The sequence below is a fragment of the Antechinus flavipes genome, chromosome 3, assembly GCF_016432865.1.
Source record: "Antechinus flavipes isolate AdamAnt ecotype Samford, QLD, Australia chromosome 3, AdamAnt_v2, whole genome shotgun sequence".
In the NCBI taxonomy this organism is placed as follows: Eukaryota; Metazoa; Chordata; class Mammalia; order Dasyuromorphia; family Dasyuridae; genus Antechinus; species Antechinus flavipes.
In genome coordinates this window covers 500,618,198-500,640,301 of record NC_067400.1, presented here as the reverse complement: position 1 = coordinate 500,640,301, position 22,104 = coordinate 500,618,198, and the positions used below count along the sequence as shown (strand labels likewise).

General features: G+C 35.1%; 1 protein-coding gene across 3 annotated transcripts; it reads left to right on the top strand.

The window, feature by feature from the left end:
• The first annotated feature begins 4,294 nt into the window (after window positions 1-4,294).
• MSANTD4 (Myb/SANT DNA binding domain containing 4 with coiled-coils) lies at window positions 4,295-20,587 on the top strand. 3 transcript variants are annotated; one of them, XM_051986914.1, is made up of 3 exons: window positions 4,295-4,484; window positions 17,656-18,269; window positions 18,608-20,587. In XM_051986914.1, the coding sequence occupies exons 2-3, from the start codon at window positions 17,799-17,801 to the stop codon at window positions 19,184-19,186; spliced, it is 1,050 nt and encodes a 349-aa protein (XP_051842874.1). In that variant the 5' UTR covers window positions 4,295-4,484; window positions 17,656-17,798; the 3' UTR covers window positions 19,187-20,587. The 3 variants fall into 3 exon arrangements, with proteins under 3 accessions (XP_051842874.1, XP_051842875.1, XP_051842876.1); XM_051986915.1 differs by lacking the exon at window positions 4,295-4,484 and adding an exon at window positions 5,947-6,297; XM_051986916.1 differs by lacking the exon at window positions 4,295-4,484 and having other exon boundaries at window positions 15,272-18,269.
• The last annotated feature ends 1,517 nt before the right edge of the window (window positions 20,588-22,104 follow it).

Sequence of the window (22,104 nt, the reverse complement as noted above, 5' to 3'; positions counted from 1 at the left end):
CTTTCTAGGTGCCCTGAGATGAAAAATAAATATAACCTTTAATATCTTCACTCAATTGCTAAAGGTCTAATAAACTTAATTTTTAAATGTTCTTTTTTCAGATCTTTTTTATTATTATTTTATTAAAAGACAGTCTGCTATAATATATAGGGTGCTATACCTTGTCAGGAAGTTTCAAATTTCAACTTGGCTAAATGTCCTAGCTTTGGTGGCTCTGGTCAATTCACTTAATCCAAATCCCAAGGATTTTTTTTTTTTTTCCACTAAGTAATAGATGTGCTGGGATCTGAAGAGCATCGTTAGCTATGCTTGATTGTATAAAATGTTTGTATGGGTGCAACCCATATCCCTTTGTTTTTTCATGTATTATATTCCACATTTCTCATTAATAAGTATTCTCATATGATTTTTGAATCAATATTCATTGATATATGAACAGTTCATATATCAATAGCCTCCTAGCTATAATGGATACTCTTCAGAGGATGCTAGTAGTAAATAAAGGATTATGGGGAGATAAGAGGAAAATTATATAAAACACTTTTAAGATTAACATACTTTTAAAAAAGTTATTCTGTATTATTAATGCTTTCTTAAGTCTAGACAATCAATAAAATAATAAATCAAAACATGATTTTTAAAGCCCTGGCCATTTGAGTGTCAATGCTCAATGAAAATTTAAAAATGGGTTCTAGAAAGCTAGCTAGAGTGTGTTTCAGGACATTTCTGCTATACTAAAAGTAGATTTAAACCTGTGGCTTCTCTCTGAAAATCCTCCTTTTGATTCTAGTAATCTCTACTTTGCCTCTACTTTGCAATTTTATCATAAAATAAATGTACTGAAATATACTTCCCAGATTTTATTTCATCATGTTTTGGGAGAAACTGAATTTTCTCAGATTGTTTCACAGAGTTTTCTTCAAACTAAAAATTATTTTTTTTTTGGTGTGTTCAGAATTTTTCGTTCTCCAAGAGGCAACATAGTTCAGGAAATTCCCTTTTTATTTAAGAATGTGTATTCTTTGAATTCTCAAATTTAGGATTACTTTCAATACATTTCCTAAGACTAACACTTCCCAGTAAATATTCCTCTTTTGCTAATAGTATGGATTCCTGAGTCACTTTGCCTAAGCAGAAATCTTATTCTAGTAACTACTAACCACCAATCCTTAGGATACTCTCGCTTTCTTTGTCAGTGCATTCAATTCCTGGCTTGCAGTCTCTCTCTCAATCCCAACACCTACCTTCATACTAGAGGACATCAACAGATACACTACTACTCCCTCAAAGACACATTTCCCCAATTTTTCAATGTACTCATTTCCTATAACCTTTTGTTTTACTCTACTTCAGCAAGACCCAAAAAGGTAGCAATCTTACACAGATGTTCAACTTATGCAAAATTCCTTTATCATATCATAATCTTGATCATTTTACTTTTTACTTTGTCTTATGATCCCTAATACTGTTCCACCTGTTGTTTAAGTTCTTTCTCAGCCTATCACTCCCTTATTGACGATAATATTTTTAATCAGGAAAACTCTATACTTTGCTCCAAATTCAAGTCTCTTGACAATAAGTCCTATCACTAATAAGGCTAATCAACCCTCAACTTTCCTACTCTCACCATCCCACGGCCTTTTATATGCTGGTGAAAGGAGATAGAGAAAATCACTAAACTATGTTGACTGGACCTATTACAAATTTGTTACATAATTTTTATTGGATACTCCTTGTGGCAAAGCAATCCTTTTACTTTCTCCTTAATCAAATTAATATCTGTTTTCCAAAATTTTTCATTCTTTTTCAAGCCATTCATTGTATATACAGCCCATTCCTTGCAGCTGACAATCTTGTCTCACATTTCATTGAAAAAAAAGAATAAAGTCATTCACTGAAATCAGCTCCTTCTCTTTGTCTCACATCAGGAAGATGTCTTTTCATATATATATATATATTTTTTTTACCTCTGTGAGAGGCTGAAGATTCTAGCCCTCCTTAAAGGATGTCTCTTTTCCTTGCTAAGGCAAACACCTGTATATGTTTCCTTAATTCAATTCTCTCCTATATTTTCCCATAGCTTACTTTCTCTATTATCCCTATTTTCTCACTGATATTAAATTTCTTCCCTATCTATTGGCTATTTCCCAGCTGTCTAAAAACATGCACATACCACCTTCAACCTAAAAATAAAACAAAAACTCACTTAATCATTTCACTTCTACTAGCTATCAATTTTCTTTTCTTTCATGGTTAAACTCTTTAAGAAAGCTTTCTAAAACTGGACCTTCCATTTTTCTCACTTCTTTTATTTTTTGATTGTCTCTTATCTAGCCCAACCTGAAAGGTTAGCAGCTACTCATGAGTCTGACTGTACTACTGATTATAATGCAGATTTAGTAACCTCTGTTTCAGACCTGGGCTGGTTCATCCTTGTTTAGACATCTTGGTGACTCCCAACTTCTAAAAGTTCACCATATTGGCACTGGAATTAGTAGAGATACCTGAACTGCTTTTTCTTCTTTTGAATTCCTGAAGTCCAATCTACCAGCCTCAGAGACTCTAGTAGCAAGGACTACAGGCATATGAACATCACACCTGGCTATCTCACTGACCCTTCTGCAGTATGTTTTCTTGACCTCATCATTCAATCAAAACTGTTCTCTTGGAAGTCACTAATGATCTCTAAATCACCAAATCTAATGATTGCTTTTTTATCATTATCCTTCTCAATGTTTTACTAACCTTAGATACTTTTGGTCATTTTTTTCCCTTAATACTCTCTCCACTCTAAATTTTGACATCTAGTTTTAAAGTGCTCTCTCTCTTCTTGTCTGATTGTTTCTTTGTATCTTTTGCTGGATTATCCTCCAGGTCATGCCCACAAAGCATGGTGGTTCCTCTAGTATCTGTCCCGATTCCTCTATTCTTGGCGATTTTATCTGCTCCCCTTGATTTAATTATCATCTCTATGCAGATGATTCTCAGATCCACTTAATCATTTTAAAATCTCTCTTCAGAGTTTCTCTCATCACCAACTACTTATTGGACATTTCAAACTAGAAATTGCCTTTTTTCACTATTTGCTTTCTGAAGTTAATTCCATAGCATTCCTTGGCTCCCAAGGCGAAGGGCAATAGGTTTCTATGCTGACAGGATATTCTAGTCAGTTTGTTGTTGAGCCTGTGGTATTGATCACAGTAATTCAAAGAACTGAACTGGGTCATAGTTGATCTTAGAGTACATTTGTCAATGGTATCAAATAGAAATTGGGACCACTAAACCATTAATAAGAATCCCTGCTATGGCAGGCATATAGACTCAGAAACTGACATGCCAACATTATGTAATGTTAATCTAATGTATTTTTATTTATTAAATATTTCCCAATTACATTTAAGTCTGGGTGCCAGCCTTGGTCCTATGTTTGACACCTCTAGAACTCGTTTGTCAATGACCTGAACTAACTTAAATATTTCCTCTCAGAAGCTGTCAGGCTAGAAAATTTGCATCTAGGAAAGCTCATTAGTGACTCATTATTTAAAATAGAAAAGATCTCATGCCCTTATTCTTTTTTTTTATTACAAGAATGATTGAATACTGTTCATGCACGTAGGTATTCGTGAAAGATCTGTTGGAGAGTTTAAAAGTTTAAATTCATTAAAGCCTTAAGAAATTAAATAAACCTTTTATCCTCAATATATTTTTAGAAAAATTTATTAATTTTGATCGTGCAAAAGTCTCATTCAGCAAGGTCAGCAGCTCTAATGAAAGGCAAAGAGAGATCTTGTAAAAGCAACACTGAATAAACTGAAGTAGGAAGAACTATGTCCTTCTCCATTTATTTTATGGAGACTGGATAAAGATTCCTTCCCTAATGGATTCAAATATAGACGTTCCATTCCAATAAAGGTATATAGGACTTGAGACCATGGTCACGGCCTTTTCCTTTGGGTTCACCTCTAGGTTCCTTTCTTTTATTCTGAGGTTTGTCTCCCCCTCCAGTTTTACCCAGAGATATATCCAGGCCCACTTTTCCTTCCCTCCTCAGCAAAGAGCCGGGTCATAGGAGACACTTGGCTGCCTTTACCTCGTTTAAACCCAACAGATTTGGAGATCGCAGGGGACCAATCCCCGTCGAGAGCTTCCGTGATGGACAGCGGCGTGCACCAAAGAGAGAGCGCAGAAGTGGCAATAACGAATTCTGGTGCTGCAGCATTCCTGAGAAGGAACCCGGGGACCAGTTTGTGAGTTCGATTCCCATTGTGACGCTAACTTTGGGGCGGGCAGATCAGCCAGAATGACAGATCTTTGTGAACCAATGGCTTAACGACATCGCCTGAGTGGCAGTGGTCTTCACCTATAGAGACCCTGGAAAGGTAGAGCGAGGCGGGCAAAAGGCGGCTGTGTAGGAGAGGAAAGAGGTGGCATAATTTATTTATTTTCTTGGTGGAGAAGTTCCGGAGGTGCAGGTGGGGCTGCAGGTGAGTGTTTCCCGCAAGGGGGAAATTTTTGCCGTGCAGGTGGAGGCCGGGGAGGGGCGCGGCTTTGCTTAGCAGGTGAGGCGGCAGCCCAAGCCCCAGCCCTAGTCCCAGCCCGTGCTTCATGCGCTGTGCATGGCCGCGGAGCTCCTCCTCTCCAAATGGAGGGTAACCTCGCCGCAGAGAGAGAGGGGGGAGGGGGGATCTCAGTCTCTGGGAGTCATAATCTCTCTGGGAGGGAGAACCGGGGTCTTCCGCCCGGGCTCGGCCGTGATCCTGTTCCTAGCCCTTTCATCAGCCGGCCCTGAGGCTGTGTGAGAGGTGGTGCAAAGCGCCAGTGAAACACTCAGAGCCCCATTCATCTCCTCCCAGCGGAGAAAAAAAGGCCAGGAGGCGGAGGAGGGGTGTGGAGGAGGGGCAGCTTCGGAAGGGGGGATGGGAGGAAATCCTAGCTGCCTGGAAAACCAGACAATTCCTTCCTACGCTTAATAACGGCGGGTAACTAGCGGAAAGTGGTTGGCAGAAGATGTGTATGAAGTCTCTGCCCTTGGCAGTATCCGGGCAAATCACCGTCCTCATCTCTAAGGGTGACCTGCAATATTTCTTCCCTCTTTAAGCCCGACTTTGTGCTTTATTATCCAATGTCGGCTCTCTGCTCATGCACCAGGTTCCCGATACTCCAAACTGCTCTTTCCTTTGGCCTTGTAATCAATCCTCTACAAACAAAAACAACAATATCCCCTCCCCCTCCCCAAAAAAATGAAAAAAAGAAAAAAACCTAAAACCAAAACTGGACGCAAATGTCTTCTCTCCTGCTTCACTGCTTCAGTCCAACGGAATTCATCCCAGCCAGCAGCCTGGCCAGGGATTAAATTGTTTCCAGTTAGAAATTCTGCTGAGAAAACCTGATGCCATAACACCCCTACTTCTCCCTTTTCCAGACAATCTCCCTTATATCATTGGGCCAGTACCTCAAGTTTCAGTGACCATAAACTGCACCATTTTTTCCCTTCATTGAAATTAATCTTATGTAAGAATACAGGAGTGAGCAAAAATTACTTATTAGTCTGTTTATTTTGGTGTGTTTTTTTCTCCTGGATTTAACATTTGTAGTTATTTTTTTGTAGCTGTAGCTTAACCAATGCCTTTTATAAATCTTTTGAAGAAATGTTACCAGCCAGAATTTCCTGCCGTTTCTTCAAATCATCGAATTCTTTCAACTGTCCATTCTTCATTTTCAAGTAATTGTACCTCCAAAAACTGACCCAAAGTGAAGGTTCCAGTGCTTTTTTATTCACCCTTCAGAAAAAATGAAGTCACTTTGCTAGGGAATATTTCTGTAAGGGACAATGGTAAATAATTCTTTGCTATCATTTGTAACTTTGAAGACATGTCAGAGTAATTTCTTGGTTTTTTTTGGGGGGGGAAAGGGTAGGGATAAGAAAGTAGTTATTGGGGAAGCAGAGGCAGAAAATACTGATTCCCTTTTCAATTAGGTATTAGAATTTAAAAACACATTAGTGGCATATTAATGCTGTACTCAAAAGTCTTTCATCTTTTCATATTTTAAAAAATTGGTAGGCAAGGAAGGGACTCAGTGGCTGAATCTTAGCTAGCCAATTATTAGGAAGAGAACTGGAAGGGAATAATCAAACTGGTTAGATAGGATAAATGTACCAAAGCAGAATTTCACATAATGGTTGAGGCTCATAGCCAAGCTTCCAATGTTGCATTAGGGAGCAGATTAGATATTTTTCTTCAAAGGTTCTGGGCCAAAACTTTGAGGAGGCTGAGATGTCATCGGGTTCTGCAAATGGTAAGTACTTGACAAATCAGAAAATAAAATTTAAAAATGTGTAGTAAGTATTGCCATACTTAGCAGCAATTCTGTCTCCATTTAAATTTGAATACAAAGAACAACAAGATATGCAGTATATATATTAGATCAAGTCCACAGATTTGAACAACTCTTAGTAAATTATTCAGGGGTTATGTTTTACATTTCTGTTGGAAAGTCTGATGATTTATATGAACTGAGGTTTTTGAATTTTTAGTACTTTGAACTCATTGCTGGCAGAATGAGATAAAATATTTGAATTTTAAGAAATGTGAACATTGATGGACCTTAGTCTTGGGCAACTGACTAAAGACGTCTTAAGTATTTTTAAAAAATGAAATTATTATCATGTATGTCTTCCACAGTCTGGCCACAAATTAGTTTGAACTGTCACTATTTTGCCTCCAACCAAATTTTACTTAAGCAATTATGTTCATTTTTTAACATCATACTATATTTTTCCAATATATTTTGCCCCTGCTATTCTGTAAGCTTGGATTCTTCCCCACCCTGTGCTTTCCATTGTTCCAATCTTCACCTACAAAAATTCTATTAATTGCTCGAAGCAAGTATCACCTCTTGAACAAAGATATATTGAACAAGTGATAAGGATGAGGGTCAACCAATGAATAGCCTATTTGCTCTACTGTCATCCTGGAAATGTCATGAGCAAACAAAGAAGATTCCCAGCACATTGGGTGAACCCACTGTGGCAAACTTATGGATAAATTTGGACAAAAAACTCAAAGGGTGAACAAGTATGGATGTCTTGTAAATCTATGCTATTGGAAGTATTGTTCACAGATCCATTTGAGTTATTTTAGTGCACCACATGACCAAGAATCTTTCTCAAAATGTAAAAATTAAGATTGTCCTATACCCTAGAATTAACATCCTTGATAATGAGAAACATCATGTCAATGGTTAGATTAATAGCCTTGGGATCAGGAAGACTTGAGTTCAAGTCCTGCCTTTGGCACTTAATGGCTTTGTGACCTGGAGAGCAAATCTTTTAGCCTTTCAGTGTGACACATATAACTTTCTGACAGTAAAGTTGCATAATAGTTTTTAATTTAGATCTACATTGTTAATTTCCTACAGTGATGAATCATAGATTTGGACACCCTGTATACACCTCATTCAAATAATCAGGACTCTACTTCATCTCATAGTCAGCCTTGTTTGAAAAGAATAAGACTAAAGCTAATGGCTCATTGACAGACTAATCTGTTTGCTACAGGAATTTCCCACATAGGTATAGTATGCTGCTAGTATATTAGCTGTATCCTAGATTTCCTTCTTTGGCTTGTAATTAAATTTTTTTTAATGTATCCAACCCATTAGTGATGTCATATAAGCATCACTATCACTTTTCACTCTTTTCTGGTTAGATAGCTTATTTGCTATTTTACTTAAAACATTACTATTTAGTATAAAACATAATATATAAGAATGAGTGTTGCCTTTTCTTGTGGACTTTCTCAAGTCAAGAGATGCCTAGATTGAAAAACTAGCACTGATACTTCCTAGCGAAACAAAACATCTAACCTTGTCAGATTTATTTAAATATATGTAAAGTGGAAATAATTCTTCCAGTACTCTTACTACAATAACATTGTTAGGTTAGTTTCGATATAATTTGAAATGCTATGTATGTCAGTTGTTTAATATCTATAAGTGATATGAACTTAAGCAAGGGATAACAAATATATAGCTCAGTCCTGGTCTGGTCTCCAATGTTAAAAAAAAAAAAAAGTATCCATATTTGGGTAATTGTTTGGAGGATTTATAGGAAGACAAGGATGTCTTGGAGGATTGGAGAACATACCCATATTGTGGAGAAATCCTGAATTCATTCAAGTGATAAAAATTAAAAACACTTCAAGAAACCAGTTTTAATAACTATGTTTTATAACCCTAAGAAAGGAGGGACAGGAAGTTTCACTGTGGTGTGTAACAAATGTCCTGTCAGGAATGAAATGCTTTTCTGTTACTTAAAAAAAAGACTAATGTTATTCGTTTGATTTTCTATTTATTGGTCTCATTGTTTTAGATACTGCTTAGGTAATTATAATCAGTAGACTTTGTCAGTACAGTAATTAATTTTGCTCAAAATGGTTATTCATCCTCAGTTTGTATCAGATCTGCTGGATTTTGTAATGTTTATTTTCTGGGATAGCGGCAGAATAGTTTATTGGGTATCTGGATGTAGAGTCAAGCTCTGGCTTCAAATCTTGTCTCTGGTGCTTAATAGTTTTTTTTTTTTTAAATAAATAGGTCAATTATCCACATTTTGCTTCTGGTAATAACCTAGGATTTATCTACTAGGTCATGTGTTGATTACCATACATACTCTATGTTGATTTTTTGGTATTATTATCAAACAATAATCCATTTATTGTCAGGCTGATGCTAGGCTAGGAGCTAGGAATATAAAGAGAAAAATATTAGTCTCTGCCCTCAAGGAGTTTATTACATATAAACAGTATACATATAAAAGTATATATGACACATATATATATGCAAAGGATTTCAAGGGAATGGGTGGGATGGGGCATTACTAAAGAATCAGAAAAAGCTTCATGTAGCATACTTGAATTTTGAAGGAAATTAGAGATTCTGGGATATAGTGAGTAGGGACTGCATTATTGGCATGGGGGAGGGTGGTGTGGATAAAATTGTTGAGACCAGAATAAATTAGAACCAGAAATTTAAAAAGCAACAGGCGTTTATTGAAGTTGGCAAAGTGGGAGTCCCACCCATACCAAAAGAACAAAAGGACAGAGCTTCTGCAGATTTCATTTTACACTGAAGGCGAATTCATTTTAGTCTGGAGAGTATAGGGTATTTTTTTATTGGACTAAGCTTATTTCTGGGGTTTTACAGGGTAGGAGTAGGGGATGTAAAGGGACCTTTTATTGGATAGGGCCTGTTGCTGAGACTAGTAACAGGAAAGGTTCTTTTTCAGGTTTGCTCTCTTTAGTAGTTAAGACCATTCTGGATATTTGCTGTTTCAGCAGAAAGGAAGGGTGAAAACGGCGTGGGGATTATAATACAGAGAAAAGATAGATTGTAGACAAAATGGAGTTGCTTTAGCTCTCTCAGCTACCCAACAGTGAGACTGTTAATTTTACCTTTGCTTCTTTTGAATTCTCCTTCTTTTCTCCCCTGCCACTAATCCCACCTTGCTGCAGGCCCTTATCACTTCCACAGTTTGTCTATCAGGATTGCAGATAAATCTGCTGTTGGGTCTGTCAGCAGCAAACCTAAGCCTACCCCAGTTTGCCCTTCACTCAGCTATGAAAATTACTAACCTGCTCTAGCCCATCTTTTCAAAACCCATACATTTTTATATTCTTACTTATCCCACAATCCATTGACACTAGCTTTCTTGCTGTTATTTATGCAACATTCAGTCTTCCAACTCCTGGCATTTCCACTGACTGTTCCCTGTACCTGGAATTTGATCTTCACTCATCTCTGCCTTCTAGTTTCCTTGGATCTCATTTTTCTTTTGTCTGTTGACTGGCTTGTTGGCAGAGACTGTGCAAGGGAACAGAGATTAGAAACCAAATGATATTTGCAAGAAACAACAAGAAAGTCATTTTAGCTAGGAGAAAAAAACATATAAAAGGGAGTCATGTATAATTCAACTGGAAAGATAATCTTGGAACCAGATTATAAAAGGCCAAACCAAAATATTCATATTCTACAGTAGGGCTGCTAAGGAATAATTAAAGTTTATCATGTTTTAGAATGACAAAGTCGTCAGACGTGTACTTTAGGAATATACTGCAGCAATATGGAAGATAGGGGACAGGACAGGAGAGAGATTTGAGTCAGGGATATCAATTAGGTCTATTTCAGTATTTCAAGTCATTAATGATAATGAAGATTTGAGCTTGGGTAGTGACTGAGTGGAAAGAAGGGGATTATTATGTAAGGCAGGTTGGGTAATAAAATGGACAAGCCTTGGCAATTGTTTATATATTTGGATTGATGGAACATGAGGAGTTGAGAATAACTCAAATTGTAATTTTAGGTGAGTAGAGGTATAGTGATACCTTGATGGAAATAAGTTTGAAAGAGGAGTGGATTGTTGGGAAAAGATAGTGAGAGTTCTGTTTTTAACATACTATGTTTGAGTTCCCTATAAGACATCCAGTTTGAAATGCCAAGTGGCTCAGTAGTTTCTGATATGTTTTCTTCCATTTAAATTAGTTTTAGTTCCTATGCCAATTCCAAATGAACAAATCTGGCAATAGGTTTTCTGTACTCACATTCATACAAGGGTTTTGACTTTATTTTTCCATCTCTGTCTTTCTTTATACTTTGGAGAGATGTGCAACCATTTAAAAAAAATTAACAGAATGTGGGTTTTGTAAATTGACCCCACTAAATTGACTTATGGAGGGGTATTGCTGGTATCTGCAATTGGCACTGGGGGACAAATCCTTTCCTTTTCTTCCAAAGGAAGATTTGCTGCTGAAAAGAGATTCCAATTCCTTGCCACAAAAGAGTTATTAATAATGTATGTACATATAGCAGACTGCTGTGAGGTGTGCATTGTCAGGGATCATAAAAAACAAATAAGAGACTTTGGATTCTGCTTTTCAGGAACTAAAATAGGAACTTAGCTCTCATGGCAAGAGTTACCATAAAATAGAGGGGAATACACTATCAAAACAGTTTTGTTTCAGGGTCTCTTGTGGCTATGAGGAATGTAAAAAAGGTAATTATGGGGTTACTGAGAACCACTCCGTAAATTGGATAATATAGGAATAACTTTTATGTTAAAATTGCTTATTTTCAATGATAGATCTTGAGGGTTGTAAGAATTGTTTTATTTATCCATTTTGATGTTTTTATGTAAAATGTTGGATTAGCTAAGCTCCTACCAGCTTTGGTTTATCATAGTAAGATTAAAATTATATATGTATATATATAATTATTAAATTATATTATTTTATTAATTATATTAAATTAAGTTTATAAATTAATTATATTAAATTAATATATATACATAAGATGTCCACAAGTAGACACTATATATATTAAATGTCCACAAGTAGACACTATACTTTTGGTAATAGTAAATGTCAGTATAGGCATCAGTGTAGGAATCAGGGTACAGAAGCTTGTCAAATAATTTCCTGACTTAGTTGATTTTGGTTTTAACCTTAAACATCTCTTAGAGTTCATAAAAGATAGTTCATTTTGGGAAGTTTTCTTATGGTTCATTTTCTGCATTAGTATTAGTATACTACATACTTTTTTTTTTTTTTGGTAAAACCAGATCTTTATTCCCAAAGTGTTCATTTTCTACCTTTCTGAATCTGTAGTTCTTATTGATTCCATTCCATACTGTCCATTCCAATAGTGCCTCATTGCAATTCAGAAGATAGTTATTCCACATCAATGCTTAGAATAAAGAGAGTACAATAGGAGAATTTTTCAAAATGGTATTAACCACATAAGAACAACAAAACAAGGGAAATTGTTAGAACCTGGAAATAAAAATAAAACATTACAAAAATCTTTTGAAATTAGTAGTAATAGTGGAATATTATTCTAAGTTTTTCCATAAGGATTTGACATCTGTTAATATATACTAAACTGGAGAAACATAGTATTAGAATAGTATGCTTATTGACAGATATCAGCAAATTTAAAAGAGGAGAAGGAAATCAAGGGCAGAGAGAATTGTTAGGAGTAGTTTTATTATAGAAAATACCAACAATAAAAACAAAACAAAACAAAACTCACTATTTGGAAGAGCTGAAGGAGCCAGAAATTATCCATTCCCTTATTTTGAGACTGTGCCAACTTAAACCTTCTGTATCTTTATACATACATAGATAGCCACATATAGAAATACTTGAAGATGTACATATGTATGCATGAAAGAATCCTGTATGGATCTATATCATAAATATTTTCTATTTTGTCTCCTGTGCTTGGAATAATGTTTGACATAGTAAGCACTCAGCAAATGACTCTTAAGTCCTCAAATAAGAATCTAATGTCTTTTGTAATAGAGAGTTTATTAAAATAAAAGTAGAAGTATTTCTTGTGCAATCGAAAGGCTACTAATGGTATAATCACACTGCTCTGCCAGGCTCATTCAACACCAGGTAACAATCTCTACTGTTTTCCATCAGCTATCACTTTATCATCCTCTCTGACAGGTATCAGTCTTCACTTCTCTCTTTTAGGAATTACTTTGTTTCAGGAATGTTTCTCTATTTCAAGCTAATCTCCAAGACTGATCACCTAGGATACGCTGAAATAATACTTCCTAAGGATGCTGGGGTTACAACTTTTTTCATTAGTTTTATAGGTGATCCCATTATTTACTGGAATGTGCCATGGGTAGGTGGTAAGCTTCTCCTGGGAATGATGGACAATAATTATTGTCTTTATTGTTTTTTGTTTCTGGCTTTTTTTTTTTTTTTTTTTTTTTTTTTTTTTTTTTGCTTCTGTACTCAGCTGTATGTATTATTGCCAGAGCAATTTGCAAATTCATCCTCCATCTATTGGAATCTCTCCATCTCTTAGGTGTTGAGAAATTCCACAATGGGTCTTCCCAGTTGTTATCCTCATTCAGTAGCTATGAAATTTAGTTCAACTGTCTCAATTAGACTACTCAGAATAGCTTCTCATAAGATGAATATGAAGCTTCCTTCAAACTTATTAATTAGACAACACTGGAAATTATAGAACCTTGGTCAAGAATGTGCTTACTCTGATTTTAGCTTAAATCTCATCTGTTAACTATTTCTCTAAACTGAATTACTGTTTCCCCGATTTTTTTTTTCCTTCTCCCCCCTCAATTCTCACCTAAACTATGGTCAGAAAGCCATTTTATAATAACTTACTTTATCATCACTAATGCCCTCTTCTTTCAACAATTTTTCTCCCCAATGGAATTCATACTTTGGGCTACCTTTTCACTTGTGTATTGTTTTATGTTATAGTTATTTGTCTCAGCCAATTCCTAGATTGTAAACTCTTTGAGGCAGGGACTGTGCCTTATATAAATTGCATGGGATGTAGTAGCTCAGTACTATTAAACAGGTAACTAGTAAATATTTGAATTTAAAAAAAAAAGAAAGAAAAGAAAGCCATTTTAGTTTTTAGGATCTAATAACCTCCTGGGTTTGTGTTCCTTCCTCCAAGGTCCCTACTTTTTACACTTGGGATGGATTTGGAGAGACACCATAGCATGTAAAAGAGACTAACTTCAACAAAGCAAAAGCCCTCCTTTATGCAAAATAGCACCTGCCATGCTGGCAAAATAATTCTGAGATATGGTTAAGCTTGGTTGATTTTGACCTGTATCAAGTAACTCCTATATTCCTTCCCACTCCCCAATGAACACATCATAATGTGATCTTTAACTCTTGTCCTCTACATTTAAAAAACAAACAAACAAACAAACAAAAACTTTCAGAAAAGAATAGTTTAACCTGCCTTGATAACAGTTTTCTAGTCTTTGGCCACCTTTAATATCAGGAAAAATTTCCTCAACACTAATTATTAATTCCTTACAATCTTGCCTAACAACTAACACTGAGATTCTTCAAGATGAATCCTTGTACCTTTCCAGAACCTCATATTTGGGGTTTTGTTTGTTTGTTGCTATCCCTGCTACTGTTATTCCTCTGATTGCCTAGGGCACATGTTATCCTTGGTTTTAATTCCAGCCCTTTATTCATTTTTCCTGTTCTACTTTGAATACTTCAAGTTTGGCATCTGTTTTAGGTGGCATAGAGCAGTAGAATGGATAGTAATATATTTAGCAGTAACAAACATAATGGGAGGAGGTTGCTTAAAGCTTTTTATACGATAATCTGTTTTTACCAATTTTTTTTTCTTTCACAAATAATGAAGAATTTGGTGTTCCTAAAATGTCTGGCTAATTCAAAATGTTGTTGGTGCAGTTTTGTTTTATATTTCATAGTCCTAGAAATTATAGATGAGTTTGTTAAATCATCTTGCTCATTCCTCAGTGGCTGGTTCATAATTGCTCTGTAATGTACGTTTGGAAAGCTGTTAGCTTGAGTAGTATGATTTTAAATAAAAAGTGAAACAATCTCTTAACATTTCAGTTTCTCCTCATCTACAAAATTAGGGTGTTATCTAGTGGTTTAGACATTATAGATTTTATTTTTTGTTTCTAATCTTCATCCTATTACTTTAGCTCAAACATTCTAGGAAGAAAAATATTTTTAAAATAACAGCAGAAAACATGGATACTAACAGCCAATAGTTTCTCCTCTCCTCTCCTTTTCCTCTTCCTCTTCCTCTTCCTCTTCCTCTTCCCTTCTTTTCTCTTTGCAATTGGGTTTAAGTGACTCGCCCAGGATCACGCAGTTAAGAAGTGTTAAATGTCTGAGGTTGGATTTCAACTCAGGTTTTCTTGATTCCAGGGTTGGTGTTCTATCCACTGCACCATTTAACTGTCCTTCAGTTACTTATTATAGAATGTTATAAAAAACACAAAAGTTATAAAAACCTATCTACTTGATAGTTCAAATCTTGTCATCTGCTTTTATTTTAAATCATGACACCCTTTAATGATGTTTTGGTATTTAGATTCCAAAGTTTTGACTTAAAGAGTGATACAGTAAAAAAATGCTTTAAAATTATTACTTAAGAAATATTTTAAACTTTAAAAAAATTTTTTTTTACTTGACTAAGCCAGAGGTTCCCAAACTTTCTTGGCTTTCATTACTTTGCCTCAGAATTTTTTTTCTGGTACTGGTAGCCAAAAGAAATACCTAACAGTTAAAGTTATTAAATAGGTCCAAACAGTTTAATAAGTAGGATTATTGTAAAGGGAATTCATGTTCAGGAAATCATGTCCAAGATTTGGACTAGAAGGTCTGAGGGTCCTCCCAATTCTGATTCTTTGAAAATATTAAATTATTTAAAGCTACTATGAATTCAGTAATGCTTTTAAATGAATTTGCATTACAATAACATCTTTATACAGTTGAAAAATAATACATATTTATTTAATCTATAGTATATGTATGTGTGTGTGAGTGTGTGTGTGTGTTTATGTATGAATTTTCCAGGTCAGTTCAAAAAACATATCACCAAGTATGTGGCACTATGCTAGTTTTGGAGATATAAAGAGACAAGAATAAGATGGTTTTTGTCCCCAAGGGGGCTCATATTCTACTTCCGTTAAACAGTACAATATGAGAGGAATTACAGATTAGAGATTTGATTTGCTGGCATAGCACAAAAATCAGAGCTGTTTGTCTTTTCCTTCTCCAGATTATTTTACAAATGAAGAAATTGCAGCAAACAGGGTTAAATGACTTGCTCAGAGTCACACAGCTAGTAAGCCTCTGAGACCAGATTTGAACTTAGGAAAATGAGTTTTTATTACTCCAGGCATGGAACTGTATTCACTGTGCCACCTAGCTTTCATTCTTGCTTACTCCAAATATCCTGGGTACAAAAGGCATAGTACGTAGTTTAAGACCTCTAACTTTGTTTTTACTTTGTAAATTGTACAGGGTGAAAATAAAACCAGTAGTAATGAATTTGACCTCTTACTATTTACCTTTTTCTCCATTAGAACAATGAATTGCCCTAGAAACTTGAGGAAAACCTTTCTTTCATCCTTTAGTGATGTACTTGAAAAAGAATCTACCCATTGTTAAGAGTTTATATTAAGGATTTTTGTCCCATATTACATTGTGAAATGCATTTTAACAACACTGTTTTTAACGTCATTTGTTTTCCTATATCGTTGATCCCTTGTCCTGTTTTAAGATTTAAGACTGTTGTGAAATTTTCAAAAGAAAAGCAGTTGCAAGTCACTTTAATGATTTATGAAGATAAAGCACAATTATATGTTTGTGTTAGGGACCTTACAAGGAGAAAAGAGAAGGAAGTCAAAATCAAATTGTTAGAAAACTAAAGACATCAAGAATTATTGAATATACACATATAACATATATAGCAATATATGTATATGTATGTTACAGTGTATATGAGCTATATGTATGTTTATATCTTTTTACATCCACATATGAAATACGCATATATATGCAAATATATGTGGATATGTATAATGTGTGTATCTATCTAGGTAGATATATAGATATATGAATATATTTTGGTGGGAAGAAAAGGGGATAGGAATTCAAATGGAATCACTGATCTTTAGTATAGGAGTGAGCATTTGATCAAAAGGTGAGTTATCTCTTTTATAACTCATTTATTTTTTATACTCATCAAATTTTTTATGTTGGTTTTAAAAACTTTTAGTGAGCCATGAATGCAATGTGATTTAGTAGATATAGGTCCAGTGTTGGAATTAGGTTGACTCGAGTGTACTTCTGACACATACTTGCAGTTTGGCTATGAGCAAGTCACAACTCAGGAACTAAAAAAAAAAAAACAAAAAAAAACCTTGATTTTTAGGCAAATAGCCCATTGTTAGAGAAAGTCTTAGAAAGAAGTCTGGAATTGGAATCAGAAAATCTGGATTTAAGGTATAGCTCTACTATTTACTTAACCATGTGATCATAGGGGAGTTAGGGATTCAGTGTTTTAATAATTTGTAAAAATGGGAATGAAAATGCTTGTACCATCATCATTATAAGACTACTGTGAGGAAAGTGTTCAGTAAATAAGAAACCTTAGTGTAACTAAATGTGTAGTGTTATGTTAGTTTCTATTGGTGGTTTAAGATTTTTCTTATTGTTTTTTGGCCATTCATTTTCTGAAAAAACACCACAGTACTAAAGAGGACTTTGAGGTTTATAGTATCATTTTAGCCTAAATACAGTGATAGTTGTTCAAAATTTATTCTATGTGAAATTAAGTTTTCAGGTTTGTTTTCTCTGATGGAGCCTGAGGGCAGGGTAAGAATGGAGGAAGGATTAGACTTGTGCTTTTGTTGATAAAGGGAACTTCTGGTGAGGAAATTTTCTTGCATGTTGCAGATCGATTCTGCCAGATCTACAATTTAAAATCTAAGGAGTTATCTGGGTCACTGAGAAGTTAAATGAATAATCCTGGGTCACAAAGTCAGTAGTACACAGCACACCTTCCTAATTCCAAGGCCAAGGCTACCCACTGCTAGTAACTCCTCCCATTGTAACTTCCAGTATACCCCTAAAATTACACTGTAAATTGAAGTATTAAAAAAATACAGTGTTTCTTTCTCTTCTCAGTGGACAGTTTGGCGTAATGATTCTTTGTTTTTGAACAAAGTTTATTAAGTGAAGTATGCACCACATGAATTGGAAATTGATTTGGGTTTTTTGATTGTTTTTTTTTTTTTTTTCTATTTATTCTTTTCCCCTTTAGGATCCAATCTATACTTCTAGCTGAGTAGAGAACTATAATTTTAAAACAAAGTGCCAACTAGGGATTGTCTTTGGTCCCTGAAATTTCTAGGCATCATTCAATACTTTTACATTGACAGTAAAAATTGTATTCAAGTTGGAAAAATGAAGCAGTTGAAAAGAAAAAGGAAAAGCAATTTTAGTGTTCAAGAAACTCAGACTCTTTTGAAAGAAATTAGTAAGCGGAAAGATATCATCTTTTCCAAGCAGCTCAATACAACAATTAATGAGATGAAACGGAAGGCTTGGGAAGAGATTGCTGAGTGTGTGAATGCTGTGGGAGAAGGAGAACAAAGAACCGGGACTGAGGTGAAAAGGCGCTACCTTGACTGGCGAGCACTTATGAAGAGGAAATGGTTGAAGGCGAACATAAAGCTAGTGGGCTCTGGCTATCCCATTTCATCACCAGATTTCAATGACTCTATTACCGAAGAGTTGGATGAAAAGATTTTATTTCCAAATGAGTCAAATTTGGATTGGCAAAATACAGCTGATTTCAAGGAAGCAGGTGACTCCTTAACAGATGTCAAAGAGGAAGAAGAAGAAGAGGAAGTGAAGGGTCCACAGCATTTTGAAGTAAGTGGCTAGCTTAATTTTGTGTGTAGTGCTAACGTGTAGTCCTTCCTTGACTTGAGAAGAATATATGTGTATGTATGTATATATGTATGCACAAATACCTTTATATATTCACAGAAACATGTTTCCTATAGTAGTCTTGAGGTTTTCATTACAGCTTTTTAAAAAATGAGATGGATGTGTATGCTTTGACTTCTAGGGAATTTTAGAATGCAGTTTTATTTTGTTTGGCTAAGCATTCCAGATTTTAAACAGTGTTGGGAATTAAAGTGCTTTTGCTGAAGTTGCAAATAAATGCTTTAAAAAGTCCTCTTTTTTTTTTTTTTTTTTTCTTGCAGTTTGAAATGGAGGAGGAGGAGGAAGCAATGTTATCTTCTGTGGTACCAGATTCTAAGAGGGAAAACGAGCTTGATGATTTCCCCCACATCAAAGAATTTGGTACTCTTTCTTCAATACAGCCTCAATCTACCTATGATGATTCCTATTTACTTATAACCTTGGAGAAACAGAAGCTAGAGATAGAAAAGCAACGTCTAGATATCGAGGCAGAAAGGTTACAGATAGAAAAAGAACGCCTACAAATCGAAAAGGAACGGTTATGGCATTTAGACATGGAGCATGAAAGACTCCAAGTAGAAAAAGAGCGTCTGCAAATTGAAAGAGAAAAATTGAGGTTACAGGTTGTCCATTTGGAGAAACCTGCTTTGGAAAATGATCTTGGCCAAGCAGAAAAAAACATTCTGCAGCCTCTGGATTTAGAGACTGAGAAATTGAAACTTGAGAAAGAACGCTTGCAACTGGAAAAAGATAGGTTGCAGTTTTTGAAGTTTGAATCTGAGAAGCTTCAGATTGAAAAGGAACGCTTACAGATAGAAAAAGAACGGCTTCGTATTCAGAGGGAGGGACACTTGAAATGAATTTTCTAAGTTTCCATAAATAACGGATAGCTTCCTGTAAAAGTTTATAAGTCATAGGTAGGATTTCTCTAAATCAAGTAGCAACAAGATAGTTGCTTTTTTTTTTTTTAGCTGTTTTTCTGTCAGTGTATTTAAAATTTAAAAAAAAATGTGGTAGGCAATAATTCATTGTGACTTAAGTAGTACATATTTTATGTGATATAGCTTTTTCACGATAGGAAAAATGAATGTGCTATTCTCTTCCATTCAGTAATGTTACATAGAATGTTGTGTGATATGTGTCCAGGATTCATAAGCACCTTCATGTTTAAGCTAATTGTATAATTTCAATATTATATTAACTTTGCTCCTAAAACTACAGACAGGTGAAATAAATTCACATTGGTTATTTAAATGACCAAAACATTAAATATTAAATATGTAGAAATGCGTAGTTATCTTATAGTGTATTGAATGATAATAATCCTTTTTCCCTCACACACACTTCAGTTCATAAACAGCCATTTAAGACTTAGCAGTTCAGGAATTGTTAGGGATTTACCTAAAATAAATCATATTTGAAGACTGTTCAATTTATCCTGATGACTTTGGATATTTTTGTCAGTATCAAACCTGTGTAGACACAGCTGCAGAATTAGTCCCCTTTCTTCTTGAGTCCTACAAAAAACTATCTTCTCTATGTTAACAAAAAACTTGAACAAGTAAATGGGTGAGCATGATAGAAATTTTGCAGTTGTACATGAGTTTAAATCCTGTGGCAATTTTTAGGCTTTTAAAAAATGGAGTTGTGGGGAGGGGCATACTTTTTAAGACAAAATGGATTTCTTCCTTATGCCCCACTCCAAGGAATAATATTTGTTTCATCCACTCTATTGGCACTAGTCACAGAAACTAAGGATTTATTTAAATTGGAGAAAACCCTCTCCTTAATACTGGAGGTGCTTCCTCCATGCTCAGGTCATAAACCCTGCTCCAACCACTGTTGGTGGGTTAGGGTGTAGAGCTATTGCTTCCTGGGCTGGTTCTGGGAATTGAAGTCTTCCATTGATCAATTTAGCACCTTTCATGAGCACTACATTCACTTTAGAAAAAAAAAAAGGGAGGAGAAGAGAAAATGGAAACATCTTTCAACTAGATCTTTTGTATTTTCTGTTTTGTACAACTGAAGCCTAGCACTTAATTCATCTCACACATTGAGAGAACTTGACTGGCTGTGTATTTGCTCCTTATGAAATCCAGAGTGGCTTGCTGATGTGTAAAACTAGAACATATGCCATAGGTTACACATACATAGGTTATATGTGTACAGGTATATTTGTACTTCCTGACTCTGCAAATAGTGTTATTTTTCTATTGTTGAGACAACCACTTCTGCCATAGAAATAAATTTACTTATACTGATGGAGTATGGTTCTGTTATTTCGAATAGGGTGCCCAATTAAAGTAAATGGGATTATTGTGCTTGGGACATGGATTCTTGAGATGGTGATCAATCTTTAGAATTGTCTCCTTAAGCATAGAAAAAATGGTTTCTGTTCCTACCACTCATGAGAATCACAGAATTTTAGAGTTGGAGTGGACTATAAGCACCATCTAGTCCAACCCACACATGAAATACAATCCTCAATATGACATACCTATTAAGTGGTCATCCAGCTTGAAGATCTCCAGACAGGGGGCTAAGGCAACTCATTCCATTTGGAGGTAGTTGTAATCAGGAAGTTTTTTCTTTTCATTAAGCCAACATTTGTCTCTTTTCCACTTTCATTCATTGCTCCAGGTTTCCCCTCTGGGGCCAAACTGAATCTAACACTAATGGAAATAACAACACATCTCCCAGAAGTGTTATGAGGATCAAATAAAATAATACTTGTAAAGTGCTTACTTAATAAAAGCTTGTTTCCTTCCTTTTTAGTTGCTTTTTCCTAACATCCTTCTTTTATCTCTTCTTTACCAACTTAGTTTTTGCAAGAATATAAAGTCAAACTGAATCTTTGCAATACGGATTTCAGAAGAGATATCCTTATTGTTACCTCATTCCTCCTTTTTTTTTTTCCCTATTGAACTCCAATTATTTCCAATTATTTGTTTCACTTTTAGAATGTATTCATTGAAGTGATGAAACCTGACCAAAGGTAAATATTTACCCATTCCTTTTATACTTGGGGTTGATTACTCCTCAACTCAAATGTTTTTAAGAACAGTAATTTGTCTGCATGTGTTGACCCCCTGTTTATATAATGTACAGTACTATGTCTTGCTACCTTTTAAAATTACCTTTATTATTCCTCATGTATCACTTAAATTGCTCCTTCATAGAAAATGGAAGTCATGAAAAGAAAAGATATTTATTTCTTCCCCTTCTTTTCTATCCTAATTCTTTACCATGACAACAAATTACAAATGCCTCCTAACTAATTGCCCTACTAAAACTTGGGAATGCTAAATGCTATCTCATTTGAGAATTGATGAGGCTATAAGGAACAGGTGAGTTGCCGCAAATCAAAACTCAGAAGTTTAACTCTTCCTCTTGAACTCCTGCTTGTGCAGATGAAATAGCCTGCACAATTTCCCTATACTTTACCAATATGATAGCTAGCTGATCCAAATACAGTACTTCTATTATACCCAAATACAAATAACTCATTTGTCTTTCTTTTTTCTCTAAAAAATTAAAAACTAGGTTCAGAAAGATTCTCTTTAGCTCTTGTTTTTTTATCCCTGTGCTGCCTCAGCACCAGCTCTCAATAGATTATATACATTGTTAATAAATGTGAAATGAATGAATGATTATCTTCAACTACCACCTTTTTATGAATAAACCTGAAACCTAATCTCCAGATCTGTTCTTTGATTTCTGCTTCAGGACTACATTTCATCTTCTTAAAAGATACTCACTTGGAGATCTTGTCATCTAA